At 52.1% G+C, this 19,268-nt stretch overlaps 7 protein-coding genes across 7 annotated transcripts; 3 read left to right on the top strand and 4 right to left on the bottom strand.

Annotated features, from left to right (window-relative positions):
- Positions 1-151: 151 nt before the first annotated feature.
- Positions 152-1,054, bottom strand: PV08_06145 (uncharacterized protein; the record flags this gene model as incomplete). The annotated part of the gene is made up of 1 exon (XM_016380483.1): positions 152-1,054. The coding sequence occupies one exon, from the start codon at positions 1,052-1,054 to the stop codon at positions 152-154; it is 903 nt and encodes a 300-aa protein (XP_016236310.1).
- Positions 1,055-1,806: 752 nt separating this feature from the next.
- On the top strand, positions 1,807-3,207 carry PV08_06144 (uncharacterized protein; the record flags this gene model as incomplete). The annotated part of the gene is made up of 1 exon (XM_016380482.1): positions 1,807-3,207. The coding sequence occupies one exon, from the start codon at positions 1,807-1,809 to the stop codon at positions 3,205-3,207; it is 1,401 nt and encodes a 466-aa protein (XP_016236309.1).
- Positions 3,208-4,167: 960 nt separating this feature from the next.
- Positions 4,168-6,044, top strand: PV08_06143 (uncharacterized protein; the record flags this gene model as incomplete). Its single annotated transcript, XM_016380481.1, has 3 exons — positions 4,168-4,336; positions 4,411-4,706; positions 4,776-6,044. The coding sequence occupies 3 exons, from the start codon at positions 4,168-4,170 to the stop codon at positions 6,042-6,044; spliced, it is 1,734 nt and encodes a 577-aa protein (XP_016236308.1).
- Positions 6,045-6,901: 857 nt separating this feature from the next.
- PV08_06142 (uncharacterized protein) lies at positions 6,902-8,824 on the bottom strand (the record flags this gene model as incomplete). Its single annotated transcript, XM_016380480.1, has 1 exon — positions 6,902-8,824. The coding sequence occupies one exon, from the start codon at positions 8,822-8,824 to the stop codon at positions 6,902-6,904; it is 1,923 nt and encodes a 640-aa protein (XP_016236307.1).
- Positions 8,825-9,569: 745 nt separating this feature from the next.
- PV08_06141 (protein disulfide-isomerase domain) lies at positions 9,570-11,379 on the bottom strand (the record flags this gene model as incomplete). Its single annotated transcript, XM_016380479.1, has 4 exons — positions 9,570-10,035; positions 10,105-10,541; positions 10,593-10,971; positions 11,030-11,379. The coding sequence occupies 4 exons, from the start codon at positions 11,377-11,379 to the stop codon at positions 9,570-9,572; spliced, it is 1,632 nt and encodes a 543-aa protein (XP_016236306.1).
- A 685-nt stretch (positions 11,380-12,064) lies between these two features.
- PV08_06140 (uncharacterized protein) lies at positions 12,065-13,946 on the bottom strand (the record flags this gene model as incomplete). The annotated part of the gene is made up of 3 exons (XM_016380478.1): positions 12,065-12,701; positions 12,751-13,753; positions 13,814-13,946. The coding sequence occupies 3 exons, from the start codon at positions 13,944-13,946 to the stop codon at positions 12,065-12,067; spliced, it is 1,773 nt and encodes a 590-aa protein (XP_016236305.1).
- A 1,365-nt stretch (positions 13,947-15,311) lies between these two features.
- PV08_06139 (uncharacterized protein) lies at positions 15,312-18,743 on the top strand (the record flags this gene model as incomplete). Its single annotated transcript, XM_016380477.1, has 1 exon — positions 15,312-18,743. One exon carries the CDS (start codon positions 15,312-15,314, stop codon positions 18,741-18,743), a length of 3,432 nt encoding a protein of 1,143 aa, XP_016236304.1.
- Between the last annotated feature and the right edge of the window lie 525 nt (positions 18,744-19,268).

The raw sequence follows: 19,268 nt of genomic DNA, 5'->3' as shown, positions 1-19,268 counted from the left end.
CTTCCGTGAACAGAGCTACGATTGTCTTGTACAGCTTCGAAGATCTGGGAAATCCGAGATGGAATTTGGAAGCAGATGTCAGGAAGAGCCCCTGCTTGGAATGGAAACACGGGCACAGAACATGCCATGTACGGGTTGTCCATCTTTTTGGTTATTGGCTTGCTCTCTCACTCTCAACCTCCTCCCATGCATCCAGACAAGCTTTGTTGAACTCGTTGGGACATTCCAACTTACATACATGGCCGCCCTTTACAGTTCGCCACTTACTTCCTTTGATAGCATTGTGGAGGTCGTAGGAGACCGACGTTGGGATTAATATATCCTGTTCCCCAGCGATAACAATGACTTTTGTCTTGAGCCCCAACTGCGAGCGTACCAATTCTTCTCGAACATCAAAGGATTTGGCCGTGTCCAACTGAGCCAAGAAACTCGATAGACCCATTCCCTCCACATCGTCGTCCATCTTATCCAGCTCGCGGTCCATCTCGTCCAGCATGCCTTGGTTCTCGGGCTTGCTGAAGAACTCCGGCGTCCAGCACAGGAAGGCGACGACACGATTTGCTTCGGCGACAGACATAGAAGTCGCAATCCGGACAATCAGCTTGGTCAGACGAACAAGGGTCGTACTGGGAGTCGCGAAGGTACATGCAGGTATTACACTGGCCAACTCGGCCTCCGCGCCTTCGGCTACCACGTCCAGCGCGTAGCGTTGCGTGATCATTCCACCCATGCTCACGCCAAGAACGTGGTAAGGTGTAGGGACTGGAAGTGCTTTCACCAGACTTCGTACGTCCCCAGCCAGGGTTCCAATCGTCCACTGTTCGCCTGGCGTCCTTGCTCGCGACGACAAGCCGACACCGCGATTGTCAAATGTCAGCACCGTGTACCCGGCAGCTGTGAATGCGTGCACTTGGTTGAACCAGGTCCCTTGTGTATCTCCTAAGCCGCTGATAAGAATAATCCACGGTTTAGCGGCTGGTGTCACTGTCGTCGGTTCATGGATCGTATAATTGATCTCGATACCTGGAGTGACCTCATGGTAACCTGAAGGCATCTCCACAAACTCCCGTAGGGGATTGTGGTGCGAAATCGGTCTGGAAGCTGGAGGCGTTGAGAAGAGAAGGCCACGAAACAAACAGGAAGCAGAAAAGGGCAACGCGTGAATGACTTTATGTGCCCATCTACTAGAGGTGGATGGAGTATGATAAGACAGTGCTCGACAGGTTAACTCGTGCAATCATTGGACGATGCAGGCGAAGTCAGTCACGGGTTGGTCGGGCACTGCTTGGATGGGCCCACTTGTGCGCCGAAAAAGAATTCTCGCGCTCCGGTCCCGTCCCAAGACTTCCGAGATATGGCTGGATGCAAACGCCGCGGATGTGATCTACGCTGGCGACAGTTTCCGAGGCTATGTGCTTTAGAGATGTAACTGTTGGCATAGTGCTGGGACAGTGTCTCGATTGAGTTAGCCGACTACCTTTTCCGCGCGCAATTCAAGTGTCTGTACCCCAGCACAGCTAGGTTCAGAATCTATGTTCAGCTAGATAACGATTTCTTCCAGCCACTCACCAACCAGCTTCACCGACGCCATGTTCTCCAATCATTGCAGATTTTGGCAGAGGCATGACCAATATATGAACGACTTCACCGCCGGTGGGTCGCTTTACCCAGATGTATATCCTTCGGCCCCGCTTGTTTCTTGACACCAATGCCCTGATCTCTTATAAATACCCTTCCTGAACTTGTCGTCTCCATAGAATCAAGACGAGCAAAGTTCCAGGTCTCTGCCACCCTGTTCATCGTGAGATGGCGCCACATGCAGAGGATGACTTCCTTTCCGGCACAGTGTCCGCGAAGCAAGCACTTCCCTATGTCCCGCCCCTCTATCGCAATCTCGATTTGCAAGCATACGAAGATGCTGCGACCGAATACCTTGCCTGGATTGGCATTCCATTCCACGAAGGAATCATAACGGGCTCCAAAGGGCTCTACTGCTATACAGCCGATGGCCGCAAGATCCTGGACTGGACATCTGGCCAAATGTCTTGCCTCATCGGCCATGGGAATCCAGAGATCGTTAGTGTCATTAACGAACACGCGGTCCACCTCGACCATCTTTTCAGCGGCATGATTTCCCCTCCAGTCATCAGCTTAGCGCAGCGTCTCGCCAGCGTTCTACCCAAGCCCCTCTCCAAAACACTCTTCCTGTCGACCGGAGGAGAGTCGAACGAAGCGGCAATTAAAATGGCAAAGATATACACGGGAAAGTTCGAGATTGTTGGACTTGGTGGGTCATGGCACGGGTTGACGGCTCAAGCACTGTCATCGCAATACTTTCACGGCCGTCGCGGGCAAGGCCCTCTAGTGCCTGGAGCACATCAGCTACCTTCCCCGAACGCTTATCGATCAATTTTCCGGAACCCTGACGGTAGCTACGACTGGGAGACCGAATTAAACTATGGATGGGAGATGATCGACAGAGCCTCGTGTGGCTCTCTCGCGGCGTGCATTGTTGAATGCATTCAGTCTGCTGGAGGGATGCATGTTTTACCGCCTGGATATCTGGCTGCATTGAAAAAGCATTGCGAGAAGCGAAACATGTTACTTATTATCGACGAGGCGCAGACCGGACTGGGTCGCACGGGTGATATGTTTGCTTTCAATCATGAAGGCGTGGTTCCAGATATCCTAACCCTGAGCAAGACTCTTGGGAATGGAATTCCGCTCAGTGCGGTAGTGACCTCTCCGGAGATCGACAGGGTGTGCAGAGAGCGAGATTTTATCTTCGTCACTACACACGTGAACGATCCGCTGCCTGCCGCCGTTGGTGATAAAGTTCTTGAAATTGTGCTCCGGGATAACTTGGTGGAAAACTCTCGCGTCATGGGTCTCCATCTCCAGGAGGGACTGAAGAAGTTGCAATCACGGTACGGCTGCGTCGGTGACATTCGTGGCCGAGGGTTAATGGCTGGAATGGAGATTGTGGGTGACCCAACCACCAAAGCACCATCAGCAGAGCTATCGCAGGCGCTGGCAAACAAGGTCTACGGGCTGGGGCTGTGGGCCAACCTCAGCAGTCAACCTATTTCCGGAGGAGCGTTTAGAATTGCACCCCCGATCACAACCACGCGAGAACAGATTGATGAGGGCTTAGAGATTCTGGAGAAGGCACTTGCGGCGACCGAGGGCTCTCTGCCTCTGTACTGATGAATCTGGGTTGCTGAAAGCGCGAGATACGAGTTTTACCTTCAAAATTTGCATACGAAAAGAACATGGAGGGGGGGGGGGGGTCGCGGGAAAAGTCACCCTTAGCATGAGCTGGAGATACTGCATCGTGAATAGTAGTCAGATCCGTCATCACTAGTCACGTAGTAATTGTCCAGTGCACAATGCACACACAACTCCGTTGGCCATAAAGGTGCAGATAAGATCCTTACAGAGCCCAGTGAAAAGGCATATCGAGGGCTCTCTAACTATCGTCATGCTCTCCTGCCGAAACACGCCACAGGTAGGGCGAATGCGGGAGTGTAGATAACCTCGGTAAGCGACTCTCCAGTTGTGCAGAACTAAAATGGTGGGTAAGGCGATATATTGGCATTGTACGCGCCAGATGTCTGGGCGATAAGGTGATATTGGAAGGTTCTAGTGCGTATCTCACCGTACAGACACTCATGGTTGTATAGCAAGTCAATATGCCTCATTAGGAATTGAGACAAACGTGGTCGGCGGCGGACAGCTCGACCCACTTATGGATCCCTCCTGTCCGTACCGAGAACCACCTTCCGCCCAAGCCCAGAGATAAGGAAACCGAACGAGTACAGATTAACCATTGAGCATGCACTTTGACCTTCCCCACGTCGGTGAGGTCTCATTTTCATTGGTGAGAAAGTTATTGTCGGTTGCAATCTCTCCAGATGAAGAAAATGGATCTGGGATGGTTGGCAGCTCGATACTCAATACCGGTCTCGCGACTCTGTTCGAGAGCCTCAGGTATTTAAGCAGTGATTGTAGCACCACCATTCGACCATGTCCGATATCCCACCAAGTCCCTACACCTTGCCTGCCTCTTGCGACTGATCTTGATCAACGCTACTTACTTCCCTTGACGATTCAACACCCTTTCAAATCCCTGTCCCAGGTGATTGAAAGAGGCTCTTGTCCGCCAAGATGGGTGTCGACAAAGAAGGGGCCGTCGTCGAAGGCCAGATACACTCGGACTCGGAGACTGGAGAACGACGTGCATCCGCTCCGGGAGAAGTAGGCTACGTGCCCGAAGACAATCGGGAAACTGATTTCTTCACGCGTAATGGGCTCAACCTGCGCAGTTTCCAGCGACGTGAGTTCGCCGATGATGATCATGAGTATACTATACCTGCTTTTCCCCGCCTAACAAAAACCCCTTCTCACTAGGTGACTGGGGCACCGGCATCGAGCAGCTCGACAGGTCCATGAAGCCCCGCCATTTGAACATGATCGCCATGGGAGGGTCAATTGGTAGTGGTTTCTTCGTCGGATCTGGCACGGCCTTCACTGCCGGAGGGCCAGGAGCCGTCTTTATCTGTTTCTGTATCGCCGGTATCCTCGTCTTCAATATCGTCCACGCCCTAGGAGAACTCGCCGTCATGTATCCCATCTCAGGTGGCATGTACACCTATTCCGTTCGCTTCATTAGTCCTGCCTGGGGCACAGCAATGGGTTGGAATTATGTGAGTCTTATTTTATCTGCCTTTCCTCGAGAAGAAGAAAGAACGCGTGATATATTAACTCCTCCTTAGGCATTTGGATGGTTGGTGGTCATGCCCCTCGAGCTGACCATCTGTTCGTTTACCGTTCAGTACTGGAACAAAGACATCAGCCCTGCGGTGTGGATCACCATCTTCTTCGTTTTAATCGTGGCCATCAACCTGTTCGGCACCCTTGGGTTTGCGGAAGAAGAGTTCATTGCGTCCCTTTTCAAACTCATAGCCACTATCATCTTTATGATCATCGCTGTGGTGCTGATCTGTGGCGGCGGACCCGCGGACGGAATGTATCATGAGTACTGGGGCGCACGGCTGTGGTATGATCCTGGAGCGTTTCAGAACGGATTCCGAGGCTTCTGCGCCGTCTTCGTCACGGCCGCATTCTCTTTTGGCGGCACAGAACTTGTCGGGCTTGCAGCGGCCGAGGCAAAGAACCCCGGCGAGTCGATGCCCGGTGCTGTCAAGCAAGTCTTCTGGCGGGTCAGCATCTTCTACATTCTCGGGTTGGCCCTGGTGGGCCTCCTGGTCAGCTCGACCGACGAGCGTCTTCTCAGCTTCCAAAACCCTTATTCCGACGGGGTCTCGATGTTTGTCATTGCGGGTAAGAACGCCGGCCTCAAGGGTTTCGACAGCTTTATGAACGTCCTCATCCTCGTCTCGGTCGTCTCAATATGTGTCTCGAGCGTCTACGCCGGCTCCCGCACCATAACCAGTCTGGCACAGCAGGGCTATGCTCCGAAACTCTTCGACTACATCGATCGGTCTGGACGGCCGTTGTTTTCGGTCCTGCTGATTCTCGCCATGGGGCCCATCGCCTACATCGCTCTGGCGTCCTCGGGCATGCTCGTCTTCACCTGGCTGTATGCCCTCTGCAGTCTCTGTCTCCTCTTCACCTGGGGCTCCATCTGCGCCGCCCACATCCGCTTCCGGGCCGCGTGGGCCAAACAAGGCCGCTCTCCGGATGCCATCCCGTACAAGTCTCCTTGCGGTGTGTGGGGATCTTGGCTCTCGCTGGCCTTGGTCGTCATCTTCCTGGCCGCCCAGATCTTCGTCGCCATCGCGCCTCCCGGCACGACGGAGCTCAATGACGCCGAAGGATTCTTCCGCTCCGCCGCCACCCTCCCCGTGATTTTGTTCTTCTGGATCGTGGCTTATCTCATGAAGCCCCAGGGATTGGTCAAGCTGGAGGACATTGATTTGGATCTGGGGACTCGCAAGCACGACTGGGACGCCATCAACGCACAGAGGGCCAAGATGGCATCCTGGCCATGGTGGAGACGGATCCTCAACGTTATATGGTGACCAGTGCAACAGAGGAGATCCTGAGAGCGATCCATGATGGGTGGTTTACAGGGAATATTTTGGGCTGAGCGTGCTCTCACGCACACACGAATATGGCTGAGTTGCTCCATCACCTAGTCAGGAATACTAGAGGCAGATTGCCGCCTTGGACATGGAGAATGATGCCAGGCAGCAGACACCCAAGGACAACAAGAAGCAAGCTATTCCACGAAACTATTATTGTCCGCTGCGCTTTTAGGTTGCTGAGTTGCTTTTCCACGTCTTGCAAGTCCCCCTTCACTTCCAGTTGACCCAGTTGCACTCTCAGCGGGAGGCCACACGGGGTACGCATTATGGACAGAGGGAAAGTGAAGGTCCTTAATTTGATGTTGATATTGCTACGTGCTGGTTGCTCGGCGCTGTCGTCTGCGTCGACTGGTTATCCCGCCTCCAGAGACCCGTTACCAATCTTGGGCCCCGGATTGCCCGTCACGGTGAGTGTGGTGAGGAACTGGCTGGCATTCACAGAATCCAATTCCTACGATCAACGATCCTCTCCTTTTAGCTACGCAATCAGTCCTTCACGCTGCTACGACCAAACTAGGTAATTTCATATTAGGATATTGCCACCCCTGTTTCCACTGCGATACTTAGCTGTCTCCATCCATGTATCGTAGGAGCTCTGGATAGGTTTGTCTCACGGCATTGCTTTCAACGTCCCCATCTCGATGAAAAACAAGTTAAACCTCGGAAAGGGAGGCTGGGCCTAGACACAATGGCTGGGCTTGTAGCATGACTCCGATTTCATTTCAGTATGCCTAATATATTTGTATTCAAAGAGGGACAGGCTCGTCGAACCAGGTTGCGTAGATGTCGGCTCAGGGATCAAAACTGAAAGTATCTTGGTCGAGGAGGAAATTATCGGTACACCAATCGCCAAAGATCTCGGGAAATAGTTCTTCGAGGCTAAATCCATCCGCTTGTCCGGGTAGAGTGAATGATGGAGGCTGCGAAGCAAATGTGTCGTCAACTCCATGAATCGGCAGAGTCGAATAAATTGGATCGTTCATTTCATGGCCCAAGTTATTGGGCCGGGGTGGATAATTCACAGTCGTCGTCGCAGTAGAGGTAGTCTTTGAAAAGATAGTCGTTGTGGGGAGGTCATCTATCCTTTTCAGAATGGACTCGCTCTGTGAAAGGCACGTCTCTGCGAGATCCCACTTATCCTCCTTACTGTGCCTTCTGAGGCGATCGATCAAGGTACGAGCACTGGCCATGCACCGGTCCCTCGTGGCTTGGTCGACTGTCTGATGCAGAGCGCAGCGTAGGAGTAAGGTGACAGCCGAGGTGAAATGGTGGGCATTGTAAGGGAGCCAGAAGCCCGAAAGGTCGCTCCTGGTCAGTGACATTACCAGGCGGACGACGTCTTCGGCAGCAGCTTGACAGGACAACAACCTGGAGTATTCGGTGACACCGTCGTCCGGACTCGTTTTCAGTCTCAGGCTGTGCTCGTGCCACGCGATACGGCACAATAGCATCCGCACGGCCAGGTAGGAAAGTTGCAAATTGACCAAACCCGGAATGTGCGAGCGTGATTGAGAGAAGTCCCCAATCTTCAACCATGTCGGTAAGTCCTCAACCCAAGAGTCTAGCTGGACTTCAAGTCGAGCGGTTCTATCCGTAGCCGTGGACATACCACCTCGCAGTCGGTAGATCATAGGTAGAACCTCGCCGAGAATTTCGGTGAGATGGCATAGTTGAATGTAGATTTCGGCGGCGCGGACGTGCTTGGGAGATTCAGATCGGCTTCGAGGCACCAGCAGGTCAACGGTCGGGACCGGCACGTCATATTGGTCTTGCGAGATGTAGGGAGGTGTGCCTTGGGCAAAATTGAACCAGCGATCTTGCACCAGGAGTCCCCACCAGACTTTGCAGCGGGTGCGCTTGTCGAGGTCACGGATTTTCCATTTCTGGCAGTCGTGGTTCAAGCCAACAATGTGTGCGAGCGCTACGCACCGCGCCACATTAGTGGCGTTGTTCACCAAACGCTGACACGGGCGTCCGGACACGCCTATACACACTGTAGCTATTGTGGCCACGTCGCCTTTTTGGATGCTTGCCGCGTTCAAAGCCACGGCACTTTGCCATGCCAGATCCTGGTCGGGGCGTTTGTAGGATTCAAGACCAGGCGACAAGTCCCAGTGGAAAAGGGCGTGTGAGATAAGAACGACCAATAACAGTTGCGGTAGTTGGTGTCTCCCGTTCCGTACTCGGGTCATAATATACTCTTCGTCAATGATAGGGTAACATGGTGAAATATGATCGAAGTAGATTGACATCAGCTCCTCCAGGTATGGCTCTACCTGGGCCAACAGCTCCCGTGGGGCATCCCTCTCGCACTGACATCCCGTCGGACTCGGCATCCGCGGAGGGATGGGCATGTGGTAGATCGGATTCTCTTCTGGGTCTTGTCGGCTCTGATCCGAGGGTGATGGCTCATGGCCCCGCGGCAGGTACTGGTCGAGAATCTGTTTGTCCCTGGCAACAACAGGCCCAAGAAGGAAAGCATGGCTTTCCAAAGCCTGGTCATCTGCGAGACGTGATCGATGTACGAAGCCGATTCTAGGAGCGGCATTGCGGGTGTTGGCGCCGTTGGAGCTTGCTAGAGAGCAGGGAATGCGTTGCGTGTAACACCTTATGCACCCTTGTCCGGGCACTTCAACCACACATCGAGACCGACGCTTGTGACAGCGCTCACAAGCAGGATATCGATGGGACCGGTACGGCCGTGCGGTCTTCATAATGGTTGCCGAAACTGTTCCGAGCCTGGAGGGAACATATGGATTCGCACAATTTAAAAGTCCACCCAGGCCACAGGGCACAAGAACCTTTTCTTAACATGGAGCCTGGACTCCGTAAATGTCCATTTGCTGAAAAAGCGATAAAGGCATGGAAGATAAGATAGAGAGACATCCACTAATCTAAATACGGTAAGCTGATTGCACGTAGCTTGTTAGCCAATGGTGTTGTGAGAACGCAGCCTTTTAGTGGAGACACATGAGCCGAACAAGGAATACAGCAACGAGTATTAACTGCAAGAAGTAGATTCTTTGGTCAAATACCGTTGAGCGAATACTACCTGTCATGCTTCATACTGTAGCGCATCGTATATACCTGTACAACTACTACAGAGCCCTGCGCCTACTTTCTTCCCTCTGCAGAAACACCGACTCACTAACTCAGGGACCGTGCAGTATGATCGACCTTACCTCCCTTCATACCCTACCCAGGATGGTACCCATCCATATGTACCATTTCAGAGGCAACCAGAGAGTGAAGAACAGAGGCGAAAAGCGGAGAAAACACATAGAAGAGAGAATATTCATCATCATAATAAAACAAAAAACAATAAGAACAACTGCCTATCCGGTAGGAGCCATTTTCGTGTGATATCTGTGGTGTGGGTATGAGTCTCAACGGTCTGATATGGTTACATAATTCCAAGTTTGTTCTTTATTTAACTTGAAACAATATTGTGCTTGGGTTTTACAATTCATCGTGCTCTTCGGGACCACCGTCATCGGTGTCAGCCACGAAAGTCTTTGCAGCGTCGACGGCTTCGCTGACGGCGCTCTTGACGGCCTCCTTCACACCAGAGCTGGCTTCTTCAGCGACAGTGGTTGCGGCGGGAGCAGCCTTGGCCACCGTGTCGCTCGCAGCAGACGATACACCTTCCACCGCGTCATCGTCGTCGTCGCTCTTCGCCGCCAAGCCGTCAACTCCGTGCTTTCCGCTGTCGCGGATGAAAGCTGCGAGGTCCTCCAGGGTCCGCGAGCCAGAGTAGTCGACCGGGGAGTCCTTTGCACCGGCTGGGTAGAGCTTGATGGTAGGGAAGCCGGCAATCTCATCGGGGACGTCGTTCAGAGTGGCGTCGATCTTGGCGACTGTGACCTTGGAAGAGAGCGCGGGGGAAGAGTACAGCTCGGCCAGTTTCTCGTAGGTAGGAGCAAGACTAGATGGGCATTGATCAGCACAGTGCTTTGGCAATTTTTGGAGGGACTCAAGGGCAACCAGGTCTTACGCTTTGCAGTGGCCACACCATGGGGCGTAGAATTCGACAAGAACATCCTTGGAGTCGTCCAGAACGATATCCTTATAGGAATGAGCGACCACGACCGTCACCGGGCCTTCTTGCTTGTCCGGAATGGGTTCCGACTTGATACTGGGCGCAATCTTGCCGTTGACAAAGTCCTTAACGAACGCGCCAATCTTCTTCTCGGTGAGGGAGTTGCCCTCGAAGGGATATTTCTCATTCTTCACAGTCTCCTGGATGGCGAAAGATGGGAACTTGTCGGTAGGCAGGTTTAGGTTGCCCGCGTGAGCACCGAACGCCTTTGCGTCGATGGTTGCAAAGTTGATCTTTCCCTTGTACTTCTCGGCCACTGGTCGCAGGGTTTCGGCCAGGGATGTGCGTTCTTCAGGAGTTTCGGCGAAGATGTAAGCGAGAGGGATACCGGCCTGTTATCTCATTTAGTCTCCCGGCTTGACATGCAGCTGGCTCGCACTTACCGCCATGTAACCAGCGTAGGTCTCGGGGCCGACCTCACCGACCAACGGTGTTGATGCAGTCTTGATAAATTGGATGATGGCATTCTCGTCAAAAGTCTCGCTGAAGGTGTTCTTTCCTTCGTCAAAGTCCTTGTACAGGACCAGCGCGGGCTGCTTGACACCCTCGGCCTTTGCCAATGCGGCGTCATTGCTGGCGCCAAAAATGTAGTCGTCTCTCAGAGACTCGGCGAGTGTGGTGTAGGTCTGGTTTGACGCTTTGTCGTCAGAGGAAATGTAAGCTACCACGACGACCTTGTCGGTGGTTTTGAACTCTTCGAGCGTGTCGGCGGTAAGAAGGGAGACAGCCGGTAGTTGCTGCTTGGTCATGTATGAGACAATCCTGCGAAAGTTGTTAACACCTCTGATGTGGCTATCTTCAAAATCGAGGCTTGACATACGCTGGCGCTTTTCTCGCGCCGGGGTATGGCTTGATGTTATCAAGACCACGGAAGACTTTGACGGTGGGATAACCCTCCACGCCATAATCCTTGCACAGATCTCCTTCGGCAGTGCAGTCGACCTTGACCAGAGGAATGTTTTTTTCTTTCAGTGTGGTGGCAGCCTCTTCGTATTCTGGGGCGAGAGCCTTGCAATGGCCGCACCAAGGGGCAAAGAACTCTGCGAGGACCAAGTCGTGCTCAGAGACAAAGTCCTTGAAGTTGTCGGTCTTGAGGTCGTGGACATCGCTGGCGGATGCAAACCCGGCCAGGGCGAGACTGGCCGCAGCCAGGGAAGCGAAGGTGCGCATAGCGATGGATCCGAGGGGGAATGGGTGTTGGAGCGCAAGGGAGGAGAAGGAGAAGAGAGAGGGCGTTGGGAAGAACGAAAATAGGGTGATTGTTTGGAGGACAGATAATATTATGTATGTCGCGCGTCAGGGGAATTTGATGGTGAGCAGACTTGGGCTGGCTTCACCAGTGAAGCAGTGAACAATGAGGAGAGGTGTCAACTATTCAAGCAGCGAGTCCAGTTAACGAGAGTCGGTCCCCCGTTACCTACGGAGTACCAATGTGCCTTATTATTAGCCATAGAGTAATAACTACTCCATAATCCGGACTATAACAGCCGCCACCCCCTACTGCTCCCACCTTACGCCACAATGACAACGGCCCCTGAAACGCCAAATGCTCAGTCTGGGTCAGAGGGTACGCCTACAAGGGGCTGGATGTCCATGCGTCCTTCTCCGTACAAGAGAGATCTATCCCATTCTGCATTATAGGAGCACAGTGGACTGTGTCAGTGGTCATGTTGCAGTTGTTTCGAAGTCTACACCCAGCCACCGCCTCAAAGGGTCGAAGAGACACAGCACGGTCAGATGTCAAGTTAAGGCTCCTTTCGAGTGTCAGAGAATGTATTTCTAAGCATTGATGACTATTCATTCCCTGCGCTCCAGCCACAACAATAACAGTATGTCTCTCCCTATCCAATCTCGGTCACTCTTCTTCTGATAGAACAATGGTGGGTATTGCAGTATATCGAGCACCATCTGCCTGGCCCTTTCGATGTCCTTCCAGCTCCAGTGCCATTTGATATGCGTCGGCCTTGCCACGGTCAACGTCGACCAGTAGCATCAGGGGCAGCGGCAGGAAGATGAGCACCGCCAAAAAGACAAACGCAGGCCGAATTTCGCCATATCGATCTGTAATCGCTCCAACAATGGCCGGTCCAAAGATGCTCGACCCCTTGTCGGTAATTGCGTACAAGGCATAGAATGCTGCCTCAAATCCAGGCGGAATGAGTTCCCCAAAAAATGCGCGACAATAAGACGACAACCCTCCAAGAACAAATCCGTAAATAGCACCAAGAGGGTACATCTCCCATGGTTGTTGAAGTCCAAAAACACCATATCTTTTGATCGCGGGGATGAAGCCCAACAAGCCATATAACGGAATGATCTCAAACAAGCAGATACATGCCACTATTGTTCGCGATGCGCGTAGGTTGAAGATGCGTGAAAGGAAACTCCAGTAAAATGCTCCGAGCACACCAGCAATGGTCGCAATAACATTAATCAGACCCAGTGCTTCGGTTTTCATCCCTAGGCTTGTTTTTGCGAACAACACAGCAGTTCTGGGTCATGGTCAGCGTGTTCACTGGTTGAAATAGCCTTAGTACTTACCCGCTCACAGTAGCAATGCTATCACTGAGCAGAAACCACGCGCAGAGAAAAATCACAATGTCCTTGAGTTTCCTGGCGTGGCCAATGGTCTTAAACAGTGCCTTCCAGGCATACGTGACATACCCAATCCAAGCGTATCGACCCTTCATTTCATCCGGCAGTGGAGGCCCAGGTCGAGGACGCAGCCACATAGCTGCTGGTATGCTGAACGCGAACCACCAAAGCCCGACTACCATCAGAACTAGACGTAAGGAGAACGTAGTAGATCCGGTAGCGACCACAATCAGAATAGAAATAGTCTGGACGAACAATCCGGCAATATAGCCAATGCCAATTCCATTGGAAGATATTCTCGTAGAGAGTTTGAGCTCAGGTGAGATGGTTGCAGGTGATTCTTCAGTAGGAGCCGTGCTGTCTGGGCGATTCTGCAGCAATAGAGCCGAGGTCGAGTTGCCGTCTTCGCTCTCATGGTACTCTCCCTCTCCCTCGCCCTCTGGCGTATTGCCCCGTTCCCCTACACGGGCGATGGAGGGATGATGGCGCACCAAGAGGGGCAAGAAAGAGTTGAGCAACACAAATGATGCACCAAAACACGTGTTCGCTATAATGGCAAGCAAGGCTCCCAAGAGGTATACACTGGGTACGACGCCGATGAACAAGGCGGTTGCGATTGCTCCAGTGAAGGCAAAGACCAGCAGAAACGTCTTTCTGAACCGACCGTGGTCGGCAGCGGCGGACATGCTAATGATCAGAAGTGCCTGGATCAGGACACTGAAAGAGAACGTGTACATGGCGAAACTGGCAGTGTTGATCTCCATTCCAAGGATATAGACCACACAAGCTGGCAACTCATTGTGTCGGTGCTTAGGCTCGTCGAAGATGGTGGCATTAGGGCCCACGCCATGATCCGTTTGCCAGCCTGCGCGACAGTGCGTTGTCTTGTCCTTCAAAAGCACGCCTTGGTCCCTGGCGAGCTGCTCAAGGGTTATGGGGAGAAAAGATCCTGTTCGGAAGAATCAGCGTCTTTTGCCAATCCTCTCTTGTCATCGACTCCCGCACTCACCCATGGCGCAGATTGCAAACACCTCGGCCGCCCAGCCATAAGAGTACCAGCCCCATAGCTCTTTCTGGCTCGTCGGCCGGGTATCCTCGTCTGCGTGTCTTCTCTCCACCTCTATATCCGCCGATTCATCCATGCCGGAACCCGAGAAGCCCCAAGAGGACTCCTCGTCATCGGCTTCGTCGGAAGGTGAGGGTGACGCTATACTCGCTGTATAGTACGAGGTCTCGCGGCGTAATAAGGGGCTAGTGGAGGATTCTGGGTCTTCATGCCTGGGAACCTAGGCGACGAGGAGTGTTAGAGACGGTCTTGAAGAAGTTCTGCTATGTCCGGATGAACAATGGACGATCAACAAACGCTGGTGTTATGCGGCGTGCAGCGTTGCGCATGACGATTGGCGGGCACTGACCATTGTGTTTGGACCCTGGAGTCCTTCCCTCAATAATCCCTGGAAGATGCCAGCCACCGCCTGGTGCTTACGGCAGGGTCTTCAACCAACACATGTCGCGGCACCATCACGGACAAACTCCATATACAAGGACAGCAGTAGCGTAGAGATATCTGCTGGATCGTCCCTTAAGACGGAGGAGCCGAATAAACAACAAACATACTAGCCATCGACCAGGCCCCATCTATGATAATGGCATCGGAGCGCAGATAGCTTAGTCACCCTCCCGACCACGTACTCGCTCTGCGATACCTTGTAACTGTAAGAACATTCCGAGTACGAATGCGAATGCGGATACGAGGCCAGTGCGCTTGTACTAATATGGGCCTTCCGACTGCCGCTTTTAACCGTTCCCTCTGTCTCGCCGTCTGCATCTTCCCGTGGTGCCTCGTGCCTCGTCTCCTCCTCCACTGAACTCTCGTAAAACACGTTCCTCGCCGCTCTTGAGCCTTGTCCATCCTTGACTCCAATTGCTGTGGCAGTCCAAGCGAGAGCCTCAGAGCCCTGGTCTCGGTCCGTTTGCTGGGTGCCTTTTGCTTTGACCAGCCGACTTTCCGCGCGTGTTGTCATTCATCATACCCGCCATCAAAACCCTTCGCAATTCACACCACCACAAATACCAAACAACCACCATTTCATCCTCTACTTCGGCTCAGTTGGTCTCTTCTGTCTCTAGGTCCATTTGCCAGCCCACTCGAACCATCTCACCCGATTTTTCTCCAACTGGAAAACAAGTCACATTGATCTCCGCAAATCTGTCCGGCGGCACTGCCGCAACCTTCGATCCTCCTCCTTCTCTGTCGACCGCCCTTTATTCTAGACCAACAACAAAGACCTTACTCCCGTCACTCCTCTTCCTACTTTCTGCGACCGGTAAGAGGCATTCCGGCTCGTTCCCAAATTTTCTCTTTCTAACTTCTGCCAACAAGGTGGATCGAGATCGTTGAACAAGAGTCGCACGGAGTTTTCGAGTTGGAAGTTATTGGTCGGCCACACGAGCGCGCTTCAAAGTGTGCCGGCCATGCAGTATCTGATGGTATATTTCGCGTCAATATGAACGGGGATAGGCCCATTGTCAATGGCGAGCGCATTTCGAATGGCGTTCAACACAGCCTCTCGAGTTCAACCTCGGATGTAGCGCAGGTCAAGGAAGCGCAAACCCTCAAGTCTGTTTCTGCCTCGACTCACGAATACTCGGCACTTTCAATCAATGGCCAGCATGTCGCAGGGCGAATTTCCGGCGCCAACGCTGGGCGAGATATCGCAAATGGCCTTGAGCAAGCGCCTCAGGAAATCCTACAATTGGTACCCAAAGACAGTTATCTTCCAATGGCCACGCTGATAAGTCGGGCTTCTCAAACCTGTTGGAATGGCCTGGTCGACCTCGTTGGACAGCTAGCCGAAATTCAAGTACCTCAACTTCCTCCGGAACAGACCAAGACCTTGGCGAATAACCTCCCGAATAATCAGACAAAACCAAACCTGGACAAGAAAGATCGGTTGATGAAATTTGCCAATGAGCAGAAGGCCGACTTTATTAAACTTCTGGTGCTCCTAGACTGGAGCAAGAATGTGGACCAAGTCAGCAAGACCATTTCAATCAACTTCTGGTTGATGCGCCGCCGACAGGCCTATTGGAGTGTCATATCGTCCCTAGCATTCCTCAAGCAAGACTCTGCAGGATTTCAGGTTCCCAATCCCGATCTCAAGGTAGCCGCAGAGGTTCTCTCGAAAGGAAAGGTTAACAAATTTCCTACGTTGGGCTACGTGCCGCAAAAGGATCTTTCCGACAAGCAGATTCTCCGGCTGCTAAGAAACTTGGACCACGCATTGAGTGTCAAACTCTCTCTGGCCACCGACCTACCCGCACAGCTTCGTCGATTTCGTGTTCACGACGGCCGTGCGACTTTTACGGTCTCCAACGAGTTTGAGCTTGATGTTTCAATACTAAGTGAGGCTGAAGGTGCACAATTTCGCATGGTGGATTTTCGATTTCTCTTCTCGCCGGCTCCTTCCGTCAATGATGCATTACACTCGGAGATCGAGCGCCTTGCGAATAGCAATATCGACCGAGATGGACTTAACGGTTGTTACATGTTTCTTCACGAGCTAACTTTATCCTACAAACTGGCCGAATATCACCGACAAGCTCTGGAGCTGTCTAGAGGTCAATGGGCTGGAAATTTGCGCGTGGAAATGATTCGCAGAAATCTTGTCATACAATACTGGACCGAAAGACATTCAACCAAGAGCTGGATCGAATTCGGTATCTCAAGCGGGCGAGACGTCGAGCACACGACTGGAGCAGACCCTGTCCCAAGTCTTGAGGTAAAATGGATGCGCCAAGGCAGAAAGGTTGATGCTCTGCAATTGTGGTTCGACGATTCCAGACTTTCGTTCGAGGATATACTTCGCCAAATCACTGCGCAGCATTCCACACAGCTACTTGATAGCATCTACGACAAATTGATCCTTGCACCTTTGTTTGCAGAAGGTGAACTAGCATTGCAACAAGATTCGTCGGAAGATGACCCTGATGAATGCTCTCTAACGATGCAATTATCCCGGAATTCAGAACTCTCACTCAATGTGGATGCAGTTAGCGGAAGTCTGGTGGTGAGCCCTGTCAGCGAACGGAGTGAACGACTGCAGTACGAGATTAACCGTGTGCATAATGCGGCGGATGAAGTAGTGTCCAAACTATTGAATTTTAGATGCAGTGTCATGGAAGCTGCAACTCTTGCTGCACTGGCAGGTACAAGCTGGAAATCATTACCTGCCTTCCGGCTCACGCATGCTGAAATCAAGACACTGTTCGGGCCGTCGGTTATACGAATTAACCTTGTGCGGCAGGTTCAATGGGGTCTGAGATTTTTCCTAGCGGTAACTCATGGACAGAACGAGGACAAATGGTGGTTACTGCAGCGGACATCAACCACACATGCCATTTCACAGGCTCAATTCCAAATCCTCAGCAGCCAAACAATCGACGTCAAGGAACGGTTGAGTCCAGCGTATTTCGAAAGGCTTGCGGACTATGCGACTGGTCTTATCTGCCTGCAGCGCAACGTCGACTTTCTGCGGGATGCCAAAGCCAAGTTTGACCTTCCTTCTTTCCCAATCTTCGAGCAGAATTATGCGCTCCCAGAATTGACATTTGAGCTGGACGTGTCTAAGCCGACCTTTGCGGGCCAATTGCATGCTGCACAAGGTTCCATCCTACCACCACCTGCACCGACACCGGCAGCCTCCCCTGCACCATACAAACGTATTAGACTGCAATTCGGAGGGATTGACCGAGCCATGGGTCGTGTTCTGACCGTTGCCAAAATTCAAGATGGTGCAAGCAAGCGAATCCTTCAGCGCCTGGACAAGTCCATGCTAGGAGATAATGTCAGTCTTGATTCAAAGAGTGGAGCGTTGACCATTCATGTACAAAATTCGACATCTGAAGCGGCAGTCCCTGCTATTATCGACAAAGCCATGAACCTGGAGAAGAGTCTTGCCATCATGGAGCAAATTTATCGCCTGCCAGCGGTGAAGTTGAAGGCTATCTCGAAATCCTCTTTTACTGTCTCCTACCATGATGATGGCCCAACAGAACTTGGTGTAAAGATCACGATTGAACCAGCATCACCAATACCTAAGCTCGAATTTTACCCACCTGACACCAATCCGCATGTACATCTTGCTTCGCAGTATGCCAAACTCTTCCAGTCGTCACGAGTTCCTTTTTCGGCGAAGATCGGCGACTTTATGACCTCTTTAATATTGACCTATCCAATGGCAGCATATTTACAGAGTCTCCAGGGAAGACACGGGCTGGATGCGAAACCTCAGCACGCAACAGCAGAAAAATCAGAGTCGGATATTCGAGTGCATGTCCTTGTCAGAGGTGTGGCCGCGTGGGCGGTCCAATACTTTACTACACGAGCACAAGCTCCTCCTGATGTCGGGACGCAATCGCAACCACATCTACTGGCACGGCTGGAAATTGTGCAACACGTTAGCACGTCCAATAAACCTATGTGGTTAGTCCGAGCTGCACTCGAGGATTTCCAGTCCTACTCGAGGCCATCATATGTTACCCCAGCTCTACGCACAAAACTGCGTCAGGAAATCTTTGCACGATCTGATAATCAATCGAGGTGGCTTGCACTTGACAACGCTGCAGCATGTCAAGCAGACAAGCCTGAGCCTCTTCTCTCCTCGATTCACGAAGTCATGTGTGCGTGGGTCAAACAGCCTCCAGAACCAACTGCAGCCACTGTCCAGATCCTCCAGGCAAGGAAAAAATCTGCTGCGGGGCAAGATAATGTTCCGAATGGCACAAACAGACCCAAAGCGGGAGGCAAGCTACAGACAACGGGGATTCCCATGCCTAATGGATCGATGAAACAACGGCCTTCGGTCTCCAATTCGAGCAGAGGTGGAAAGGGACCTTCAGGCATTTCCAGAAACTCCGAGGTCATCACGCTGGATTGATCATCCGGCTTCATGTATAACGGGCAAGGCGTTACTCTTCTTTTTTGTAATGATTTGAGCTCCAACGTGCAGGTCGTGGATTTTACGCGTTCAAAAAATACCCCTTGTGGAATGGGTTTTGGCGGGATAAATGGGAGGCTTGGTAATTGAATCGATCTGCCCACGGAGCATTTGTATCCGCGGGCGACATTACGACTGCTGTATGTCTCGATGCACTGAATGAATAGAAGGCTTTTCTCTTCGTATCCCCGAGAAGCCATTGACGAGCTAGATATCGCTCCGCATAGTATTAGTATGAGAACTCTTCTGCGTATTCCAGTGGATCATCCCAGTGAGTTGAGCTTTTGTAGAATGAGAGGGATCACAACCAGTAATTCTACGTGTGAGTCTTCTGTCATCCTGCAGGTAGTATCTATTGGGTAGTCTGCACGGATTGCGGATCTTGTATAAGGTATGTACCTGACCCCGTGGATGATGCGTGGTTGGCGAGGCTGACGAGGCTGACGAGGCTGACGAGGCTGAAGA

Source organism: Exophiala spinifera, assembly GCF_000836115.1.
Source record: "Exophiala spinifera strain CBS 89968 unplaced genomic scaffold supercont1.4, whole genome shotgun sequence".
Taxonomy (NCBI): Eukaryota; Fungi; Ascomycota; class Eurotiomycetes; order Chaetothyriales; family Herpotrichiellaceae; genus Exophiala; species Exophiala spinifera.
The sequence above is the reverse complement of the archived record's forward strand: the minus strand, read 5'-3'. Positions and strand labels throughout refer to the sequence as shown.